Here is an 11,166-nt window from a genome sequence, read left to right as displayed (position 1 = left end):
CATCAGAGAAACAGACATGACAAAACAAAAAATAAAACAAGAATACAATTACCCCGACACCCCTTTATTATCTTTTACCCGTAAATTTGCATTACCCTGCATTTATACCTGCATTTTCCTGAGCACATACATGACCTACTTGACCCCTCCTTTAACCCGTCAAAAAAGCCATTAGACCCCTCCATGCCTGGTCTTGAATTGTCCTTCACCCTGGCGATCATACCTTCAAAAAGGCAGCCGTCTCTGCCATGAGCCCAGTCTAAACTCTGCCTTACTAAGGCCTGGTGGCACTACTGATGTGTCCCCCAGTAAACAAAATTGTGGAGACTCTGGCAAAGAACGTCTGAGCCACCCCTCCAGGCTCCCCAGCACCACCCTCTAAAAAGGCAACACCTTGGAGCATTCCCACATAGCATGCAGGAAAGTGCCCACTTCCACGCCACATCTCCAACACCTATTATCTTGCGTCAAGCCCATTTTATATAGTTTTTTACTAGACACTGATTATTAAATAAAAATAAAAAAAGGGTGGGGGAAATTAATACAGTTAAATGTAAATGCTTCTGCGCGCTATTGAGGGTTCATTTCGCGGATTCTAACGAGCACGAGGGCGGCAGTGGTGACTTTGGTGTTGTATGTTGATGCGCCATCGCTTAGTAACAAAACCTCAGACCACACTGTGTGATTGTGTGTGTGCGCCTGTGAAGGGGCGTTTTTTGTGTGTGTAGGTGTCATACTTATAAATAGCCTTCAAGTTAGACTCTCTGAAAACTCAGTGATACATTTACAAAACCTACTCCCCTCGTCGCAAATGTTTCCAATAGACACCCCCCTATATTATTACAGCTATGTTCACTTTATTGTAATTCATTGTTCTTATACGACAGTCTCCTTATAGGCGTCCACAAGAGCAGTTATAGATTCATTATTAAACCCTTCTATCTTCGTGGTGTGTTATCAACCATCTATTAACTGCTAATGTACTTCTTATAGATGTCAAATAGGGCGACGTAAAAAAAAGTGTTCCAAATAAAATAAAATCTGTTTGACAAATAAATATTATTCATACTGCATTTATCAAGTGCAGCAATAATGAGGATATTAATATTGTATTTCTTTGTCTTATCCTATTTACTGTATGACCCTCGCGAAAGCGAAAGCAATCTAACACACCATCAATAGGAGAGGGTTCCTTGAAATGCTGCCGCTGACTGATAATCAGTTTAGCTTTTTTAGCTTTTTGCAGCTTCTGGACACTTCTTATCATTTGGTTGATTTCCAACAGCCTTCACACACACGCATATAAAACCACAAAAAGGTGCAAAATGGAGAGAGCAGCCAAAGAGAAGGGGCAGATGGGCAAAACAAGAACGCAATCTTCGTCATCCTGTTTACTCGTTTGGAAAGGTGCGTTGAGGCCTCAAGCACCTTGGATAACTTCATCGGTTATCAATCAGAACTGCCGAGTGTCCGCAGTGCAAAACTGGCCTGCATTTGCTTTAGTCACCCTTGTTGTGTGTAGCGTTACATTTGTTTGGGGATAAATAATACAGTTTTTTTTTGTTTTTTTTCACTCTTGCTTGTGGAGACTGTTTGTGTGTCAATCTGCCCAACTGCATTAAATGTCAGTATCTGAACTGAAAAACAAAAAAATACAATATAATTTTTCATCAAATACTAGACTGTCTTTCATTCAAATTTGAAGTCCCAGCGAGACGTAACACCTGAGCAGTTCTACAGGACCAAAAGATGATTGGATGATACCATTTTATTTTTTGCTGCATATATTGTAAAATAGGTGCACAATATGACCAGGGATGTGATCTAAAAAGGGGAGAAAGTAGTTTTTCCATTTCATCTCCACTTTAAGTTTTGGAAAAATTCAGTTTGAGGTTTGTTTTTACTAAAGTTTAAATCTGGAAAAAAAAACAATAGAATTCTGTACTGAACCGTCTATCCATCTCCAGGTCTGCTGTTCACCCTGCATATCTAATGTTTGTGCCACTTCACAAATCCATAACTGAATAAGCAACAGTTAAAAACATGAAATAACTCGTCATCAGGACTGTGGGTGTGGTTTGATCAGATTTGATTGAAACCGGTGTTTCCTTGCCAACATAAGCAAGCAACACTTCAACTGCTATCAGATTCAGATTATCTTCTCATTTCAATCGAGTGAGGGGAGCTCAGAATAAACCACAAATAAAGAAATCTGTCTTGTTAAATAACTACTTTAGTTCTAACTTAGATCATGACATGTAGGGAACAGTAACCAAGAAACATGCTGAAAATGAACGATTTGGGAAAATAATCTAATTGCGATTTTTTTTCCTCCAATATTGCAATTGTGATTTAATATATGATTTTCATTTTTTTTTAATTTTATCCTCTCTTTTCCCCAACAAAACATAATGAATGATTTAAATATGACCAACACAATATTAGATACATTTAGTGTAAAATGTTCTTTCCCATTGGCTGGGCCTATTTGTTAGAATTAAATAAAAAGAGGAGTGGGAGGGAATATGAATTTATTTAATCCCATCCACTTTCCACAACTCAACATAATTTATATATTTTTACACACGATAATTTACCAATGGCAAGATGTAATCTGTGCCCAAAACACTGGAGCCTCGTCCATTCATTGCGCCGTGCAGCCAGCACCATATTTGACGCGTTGTCTGTCGTGATGCAGACGTGTTTCTCCTCGTTGCGATCCCGAGCTCCGAGGTTGAAATCTCCGTCAATCAAATGGACTGTAAGACTCTGGTAAGGCTCAGCTGTGCGGCTCGACCACAGATCAGTAGTGGTAGCAAAAAAGTCCACCGTTTTAAGCTCCGTGGCGACTTTCTCTTTGCACTTTTTGTACAGCTCCGGTATGGCAGTCTGACTGAAATATGTACGGGGGGTATCCTGTACCGTTTATCAAGCGTTTTGATCAATGCCATGGACCCAGGCTTGGTCACCGGGCTGAGAGGCATCATATCTTTGGCTATGAACTCGGTTATTGCCCGAGTGATTTCCCCGTGTCGTTGTGAATTACGTTCATATGGACTGACGCTTTCAAACATTTCGGTCAGTGATCCCTGTCTTGAGGTATTTGGCTTGTCTGGCACACTGGTGCTCGGCATCTTGGCCATACAACTGTCATACGTTGATTTGTGGTGTTTTTTTAAGTGCTGGAACAAGTTTGTAGTGTTACCCCGTGAAGTAGCAACAGGAGCGCGGCATGCTCTGCACGTCACCTGACGCTGCGCAGCATCTTCTTTTTTGAAACCAGAACAGCACGTGCTGTTCCTCTTCCAGACTAAAGTCTCAGCTGTGTCAGTTTCTGACTGTTCCGTGGAGCCAGAGGCCATTGCGCAACAGGTTAACGGGCCGCATGAAAAGTTGATGCAGCCGAGTTCTCCGCTCTTTCGCTCGCGTCACGTGATGACGTTGCGGTTAGAAAATCTCGTTTTATCATATCGCGATATTATCGCAAATGCAATTAATCGTTCAGCCCTACTGAAAATAGCTCTGAAAATAAGAACATAACTCTTACACAACTATTCCTGGATGGGACACGTCTCTCTGTGTCTGAGGGAAGTGTAAATGTGGTTTGCGAAGGAGCTGAGGAAATCAAAACCCGGCATACAGACAACCACAACAAGGTGTGTATTGGGACTTTACCTGAATCTCAAGCTCTGAGATCTGTTGCTGGAGTTCAGCCATGGCGGCAATGTTGTCAGCTTCCCGCAACCTCACTGCCATCACCTCTTCTTTATTCTGCAGAAAGAAAAAAAAAACAAAAGAAGCAAAATTACGGTTTTGCCAAAGTCCTGGGGGAGGCGTGATGCTGAGAGGCATAAAAACATGTGTTTTTTCCTCCATTTTTGCATGCGTTAATCATGCAGCTGCAAGTTTCTGAGAAATTGGGAGTGTCACTGAGAGAGCAGTTTAACAGAAATTTAGCAGCATCTGCAGACCTATCAGAAAGAAATACTATCCGAAACTATCAAAAATACTGGTTATATAACAAGCTATCTCAAGTATTAAACAATACATTATGTCTAAATCAAGCTAAAGAGAAAAGCAGACCTTGAACATAAAAAATAAATACAAATAATATTCTATATTATTTTACACAATAATACAAACTTTGAATTGATTTAGATTGTGGTTTGTCCCCTGTGCTAAGTGTTGCGGATCAGCAGTTGCACCTTGCACTCAATCTCAGCTTGTCTCCGCTTGATCTCTTGCAGTTGCCCATGCAGGTCTTTATTTTGCACAGTCAGCGTTTGCACACACTCCTGGAGACAGCGACTCTCCTGCTCTGCCCGTCGCAGATGGTTACTGTGAATCTGATTCTGTGTGAGCACAGGTTGTACATGAAAGAAATATTAAAATATTTGTACTTTCATAAACAATCAATTAAAAAGACATATCTGAGATACAAAAGTGAAAGATTGTTTAGATCACAGATGACTGCTGCCCTCTGAAGGAGACTGTGTGAAAATACAGGTAGAGAATTCACTTCTTTTTTTTAGCTCATTTACTGTTAATTAGAGAAACTTTAGCTTCACTCCACCTACTTAACTATCCATACTACAGCACACCTTTTCATTTATTGTGATTATTTGCATTATAAGGCCAGAAATGTGAGAAATGTGCAAGAATGGGAATAAGCAGGACAAAACGGTGATTAAAAGCACGATTGAGTATTATCGGGTTCATGTGGTTAGGAAGCCGACGTGACCTCTGACCTGCGTCTCCAGCTCCAGCATCCTCTGCCGTGTCTCCCGCAGCTCGGCCTGGGCCTCGGCCTCACGCAGCCTCACGCTCATCAGCTCGTCCTGCAGCTCGCTCAAGGTGTTCTTCTTGGAGCTGTCCTTCCAGCGACCAGCGGTGCGTGCCAAGTGGCGCTGAGGAGAAGAAACGTTACGGTCCGTCACATTTTCCATTACTTATTAAACAGATACACTTTCCTCTCCATTTCACTGACATGGACATTCTGCTCTTTGAAAAAAATGTCAGACAGAGATAAAGTATGCAAATTCTAGGCACCAAACTTTTCAGAGTTTTGTACGTAGACTTTCTCGATGACTGAGAAACCTTCGTGTTTTGATCAAACTGTTTCTCTAATGTGATTTCTACATAACTAAGGAGTCAAGTAGTTATATGCTCCTCCCACAGTGTGTAGATATTGATGAAGGACACTGACTGAGCACACAGTGTCCTATCCCTGTCGTAATGCCAGTGGAACGGTTTCTGTCCCTCAAAACCCTGGAGAGGACTGTCATTGCCCATGTTTTGGTAAATTATTAAATAATTTCTTTAATCTTGGCTTTGAGATTTCTTTCATATTTTCCTTTACAACAGAACTAATGTACTGACACGACACTGCTCACCTGCCAGTGCTCTTCCAGGTCTCTGACTTGCTGCCGCTGCTCCTTCAGGCCGGTCAGAGCCTCCGCCTCCCTCAGCTTCACCCCGATCAGCTCCTCTTGAAGACGCGCCACATTAGTGTCATCTGGGAGCGACGTGTTCCTCTAAACAAGGTGCGGAACAAGGACACGTTGCAAAAGTGTGGCAGCGGGTGTACAGTGACACAGCCAGGTCGGGTCATGCAATACTATTGTATGTTTGCGAAATATTTACGCAGTACATCGCGTACGGGAGCAACACACCTTTTCAATATCCAGGATCTTGTCTTGCATCTCCTTGAGAGCGCACTGAGACTCCGCCTCCTTCAGCCGGGCCTGCACCAGCTCTCGCTCCAGCTGCAGCACGGACTCCTCCGAGTACCGAGGGGCTCCCTTCTATAACAGGACATGTGCGTGAGCACGGACAGCAAGGCAGCGCTACGAATGTTCAACATCCAGTAAACCAGGGTCCCAAAATAAGTCCAGCCCATGAGGTAAGTTCAGCTGATAACATATATATTTTAGGGCTGAGCGATAATTTTTTATGACCATTTACAGATTTCCCATGGTATCGTGATTAAATCATGTATCGATACTTCGTGATACAAGTATTTAATTCCCCACAGAATTATACAAAAATAGACTTTATAATCTAGATACTTCATAAACTACTTTTGGGCCATATCGCCCTTCTATATTCTTCTGGAAGAAAACACACCTCAATGCTTCTTCACGCTCCACTGCAAAGAATTGAACCGTAATTGCAGCGGACACCAAACATTTTTGCCTTTCCCTTTTCACATACATAATTCATGACTGCTCATTGAGGAGCAACATGGCAAATTATGTAAAACATTGCAACGCCTTGCACATTATCATCCTGAATGCAGCCATCAATAATTAAGAGCGCTCGGTCGATGGATATGCAACGAGAGGATTCTGTGAGCAGGGGGCCACGTGTGAAATCTACCAGCCGGTGAGACAACTGCTTACATATTCATGACTGCATTTCTGAGAATGCAGACAGACAGTAAGGTGGCTGAACTGTGTCGTACTCCGTGTCCCAATTTGAATTCATGCATGCCAAAACAGATCATTACCCAGAGCTGATGTGCAAAAGTGAGAAAAGCTCTGCTCTGCCACGGCTACGGATGTTGTTGCTCGGCAATACGCGGCAACTGGGCGGGCAACTGGGCGGGCAACTGGGCGGGCAACCGTGACACATCTGAACTGTGGTGAAACCCTTTTTGATGTGATTTTTTTCTTCTTTTACAGACCCTGGTGTCTAGCACAACACATCATCTTGAAATGGTCGGCCTGACCTTCCGGCACACAACACAAACTGATATAGAGAAACGACCCGTCAAAGTCTCCCCGTCACGGACTGGGCGGGCCCGAGCCAGTGCAACCTGCCAGCTGGGAACGCGGTGGCCCTCTTACCGCTTGCGGCTGGAGCTGCCTGCTGGTTGTCTTAGCCGGCTCCAGCTGAGCACCGGCCTCCTCGCTCTGCTGTTTGACTGTGGCCAGCTCCCGCTTGACCAGGTACAGCTCCTCTGCCTCCTGAGCCCGAGTCACTTGGCCCTTAACATAACCAACCGAGGAGGAGTGGCGTGAGCACGACAAGAAGTGGGAAAACGAGAGGGCGGAATGGATGGGCGAATCAGAGGAGAAGATGAGCGATTGGATTTCCTAAAGGACATGCTTAATTCTAGCAACGTGTGATTCATACCAATTCCTTTCTTCAGCTTTTTCTGACATGCCACAATGTGCTATTTCATGAAATTATTCAACAATCTGCTTTAGTTCTGCTTTAGTTCATAACAGAATCATTAGCGTTCATTCGATTCTGCATTATCACTGTGTCCTTTATTGTACTAATCATGAGCATGCGATGCTAAGAGAGAGAGAGAAGGAAGAAGGAAGTTGCAACATGAGTAACAGAGAAAAGAGAAAATGAGGAATATACCTGGATCAATCTATCTGCCAAGGAAGCACTTTCCTACAAAACAGAAATATCAGCAAGAGACAGCAGAGGGAGACAATCCAGAGGACAGTTTAAAGCACACAACAACAAAAGAACAATTGATTGTTTAAGAGAAGAAATGCAATGTTCATTTCCCGTCCAGAAATATATATTTTTACAGACTGGAGAACCCGTGTTTACATTCGGGGGTAGAAAAGGAACATTGCATGCAGGTGTGGTGAAAAAAGTGCAAATAAGCTGAAGGCAGTGCAGATAACAGTGACAAGCTTTCAGGCAGGAAGAAGGTAATAGCGACTAGAGAGTGAAGTCCGTGGGACACAGCAGCACAATAACAGTGTTAAGGAGCCACGTGTTGTTTAACTGAACGGAGGCTGTGAAGGCAATGAATTCGATGTGGTCCATCTAAACGTTTGAGCAGCTCCGTTAGTGAAGAGTTTAAAAAGGGGCCCTGGGAGTTACGCGACAGAGATGCGTCAGAGAGCAGCAGCCCCGAGCTGAATGTAAGTAGCGGACTCATTTAGACCAGTGTTCCTCCCCGCAGGCAAACATGGCGTCGCCCCCCATCCATGGCAGGCCTCATGCACGGTTCCTTCACCAGCGGTAGCGCTCAAGAGACACAAAAAAAACACTAAACAGTGCAACTCGGGCATGCAGTGCTTTGCGACGACTTGGACAGCATCAAGCCACAGCCACGTTCGCGGTCCGAACGGGCTCGTTAAAAGCATCTCAGTTAGTGTCTGTTATTCGAGCCACACAGACGTTCACAGAGACGCCAGGACCGCGCTCGTTTTCCGATTTATCTGCAAATCGGAAAAATGCACCATGCTGCACCAGGCAACCGGTGACGGTTTAGCATGTAAATGGACTTTCGACTAACAGAGAGCCCAGTTAGTGAAAGACGAGAGCCCTTCATTAAGAAGAGAGATGCATGATGCGGGAGCCGCTGGATGGGGTTAATGTCGTGCGGACGAGCATCGCCTGATTGGTTATTCTGGTGACGGAGCACCTGTGACAGACACTGACGCACTCACTTTCTCCAGTGTGTCTATCCTCTGCTTCAGGAGACGGTTCTCTGTCCGCAACCTCTGCAAAACGAGACATTGCACACACAAAAAATCACATGAGACAAAAAAAGAGTGGAGCCTTTAGAGCACTTTTTTTAACAATTGATAACGTCCACAAACCTTTATCTCCACCTGCTCCTCCATCTCTTTAGTTTTGATTGTAGTGTATTCTTTCTCCAACCTGAAAAAATTTCAGCAACGACGAGAAGATTAGGGTCTTGTATCAAAATAAGTGCAGAAGCAAACGGAGAGGTTGGTCGCTTACTTTTTCATCCTCTTGGCGTTGTATTTAACCTGATAAGCAGCCTGGATGACTTTATCCGGTCCGCTGTCCAGCTGGTGTGGGATGACCCTCTGGAAGAGCTGTAGCACAATAAGGAAACAGGATAAGTGCCTGACACTCTCTCACACACACACACACACACACCCTGCTGTCTTAGTTAGACAACAAAGCACACCGGAAGTCAACATGTACACAGCAGGTACGGGTTGGGAGACCCACAGGTATCGATTATCTGGGTGGGGTGGCGATTCCTAGACCAGAAATCTGAGCTGGTTGAATGATAAGTTACGTGGCGGTCACGGCTGATATACCTGTAACATTCCCTCCATGTCGAGCTGGATGAGTTCGGTCTGGTTCATCTGAAGGATGGCCAGCCCCACGCGGAAAACTATCTCCAGACCCTGAAGAGAGAGATCACTGAGGAGTCATCTTTTGAAAAATTTTTAAAAAAAACAATGTTCAGTGTGAAACCTCTTTTAAAATGGGTTGAGGATTTTAAATGTATTGCAACAGGTCTCTTGGGAGTAATGAAACAACTCACAGCCACCATAAAATGTGGAATGCAGTGTTTCAGTTTTCTCCAACAGGTGGTGCTAACGGATAATCTTTCCACGACATTTAACTTCATGTAAACTAGAAATGTAGACTCAAAGCAATGGAAGACATGTTAACCTTTCTAAGTGGAAACACTTGCCTTTAGACAAGGGTTTACTGTTCCTTTTTTAGATTCCTTTTTTAGGACACTGCAAGCTAATAAATAAACAAACAGCAAACGGCAAAGATAATTCCTTACGGAACGATGTATGTAAGCAGACAACATGATATAGTTCAAAGTGGGTGGTTGCTCTTGAAAACAGCCGTAGCTCCTTTAATCTGACCTCACACATGAAGATGTCGAAGATCCTTGTGGCGACGGGCAGAGGGAAGGAGGTGAGGAAGATGGTGAGGAACCAGGAGGAAGCATACATGGACGTGTGAAAGCTCTGAGTCTGGAAATGCATGTGCAGCTCCGGGAGTTGTTCCTGCGAGGCAAAAAATAATAAAAATAAAAATGGATTGGCATCATTACAACTGTCCCAGGGAATTAAGTTCTAGGTAAATATTTTAGGTCATCCGCCAAAGATGGCAGATAGATTTCCTTATTTTAGGAATTGCTAATTGCTTTAAAAAAATAATAATCTTAAATTGAGGTTACATGATGTATTCCATATGTCTACTGACAGTGTTTATAATTCTAAAGCATTCAACATATATTTTCAGAAGTGGCAGCGTGTGCACTAAACACGACTACTGTCATCACGAGCGAGTATGAGGCGTCTACCTGGATCATATACTCAAACTGGTACATGCAGAGTCCTAATTCAGCCATGGTGGGTTTGAAGAGCTCTCGTAATCTGTAGTCTTGCATCAACTTCACGAACACGCAGAAAGCCTCCTCTTCTGGCATCTAGAAAGAAGAAATATGAGTAATAATAACAACAGGGGTCCGTTATTCACTAAAACATGGCAAACCGTTTGCTGGGAGCTGGTGAATCAGTGTGTTTGTTTGTGTGGTGAAGATGGGGTCATTACCTGCATGAGCAGCAGTCCTACAATGAATGCGCTCCCTTGACAATAGCCAACCTCACGGTCCACCAGAGAATATGCCTGAGGTAACAGATTAGCTTTGGATGAGTCTCAGTGATGCTGTACACAAGTCATTATACTGTACAGTACTCAGTAAAAAAAAACACATTTAAACTGTAATATGACTTACTGTTGAATACCTCTATTTGTAATCTCTACACACGCTTAACAGCTTATCTGCATACGATCAGGTTCTTGAACACACAAACGGTGACCTGCCTTCATGACGTTGAAGAGCACCTCCTGGCCCGAGCAGTCTTTCTCCTTGAAGAAGTCGTGTTCAGGGTAGGTGCGCGCGATGTCCCTGCGAATCAGCTTCTCGCAGGGCGACGTCATCTTCAGGAGTTCGGAGTACTGATCCTTGATGGGCATGTTCTGGGCGTTGCACAACAACTGCCACACTATCGCCCGAAAGTGGTGAGGAATCCCTCTTCTGACAAGATCCTGTGGAAACAGAAAAAAGAATAGGCACTTTGTGAAATTGACAATAATTTAGCTGTTTTTTGTTTTAAAGGCATTCATGAGGAACATAAAAGAGCATTTGGGGGTTGTCTTTGTTGTTCTTCTTTTTTATGTGTACAACAGTGTGAGAGAGTAAGAAAAACACATCGGCTTCATGTGGGGAAAACGAACAGACACTTGCATTTCTGACAGGATACAGCCATGGGCATTTCAGCACAGTGTGCATCTCATAACAATACAATTTCCAACGGCAAATGCAATCTTGTCAGTGAGGCACTTTGTCGAGCAATCTGTTTCCATATATTACTGCTGATACAATTTGATTAAGCAATTTCCTGT

At 43.5% G+C, this 11,166-nt stretch overlaps 1 protein-coding gene across 2 annotated transcripts in view; it reads right to left on the bottom strand.

The window, feature by feature from the left end:
- The window catches only part of evi5b (ecotropic viral integration site 5b), a 33,602-nt gene that overhangs the window by 8,077 nt on the left and 14,359 nt on the right, over nucleotides 1–11,166 (bottom strand). For both annotated transcript variants that reach the window (XM_079221371.1, XM_079221372.1), the window contains 15 exons: nucleotides 10,585–10,809; nucleotides 10,312–10,386; nucleotides 10,061–10,186; nucleotides 9,618–9,761; nucleotides 9,051–9,140; nucleotides 8,722–8,819; nucleotides 8,577–8,637; nucleotides 8,424–8,477; nucleotides 7,375–7,407; nucleotides 6,849–6,989; nucleotides 5,673–5,804; nucleotides 5,394–5,534; nucleotides 4,749–4,907; nucleotides 4,206–4,352; nucleotides 3,676–3,771 (listed from right to left, as the gene is read on the bottom strand). In XM_079221371.1, coding sequence (XP_079077497.1) covers nucleotides 3,676–3,771; nucleotides 4,206–4,352; nucleotides 4,749–4,907; nucleotides 5,394–5,534; nucleotides 5,673–5,804; nucleotides 6,849–6,989; nucleotides 7,375–7,407; nucleotides 8,424–8,477; nucleotides 8,577–8,637; nucleotides 8,722–8,819; nucleotides 9,051–9,140; nucleotides 9,618–9,761; nucleotides 10,061–10,186; nucleotides 10,312–10,386; nucleotides 10,585–10,809 — 1,722 coding nt within the window. The remainder of the gene's footprint in view (nucleotides 1–3,675; nucleotides 3,772–4,205; nucleotides 4,353–4,748; nucleotides 4,908–5,393; nucleotides 5,535–5,672; nucleotides 5,805–6,848; nucleotides 6,990–7,374; nucleotides 7,408–8,423; nucleotides 8,478–8,576; nucleotides 8,638–8,721; nucleotides 8,820–9,050; nucleotides 9,141–9,617; nucleotides 9,762–10,060; nucleotides 10,187–10,311; nucleotides 10,387–10,584; nucleotides 10,810–11,166) is intronic.

This window comes from Taurulus bubalis (assembly GCF_910589615.1).
Source record: "Taurulus bubalis genome assembly, chromosome: 7".
NCBI lineage: Eukaryota > Metazoa > Chordata > Actinopteri > Perciformes > Cottidae > Taurulus > Taurulus bubalis.
This window is presented reverse-complemented; position numbering and strand designations above follow the sequence as displayed.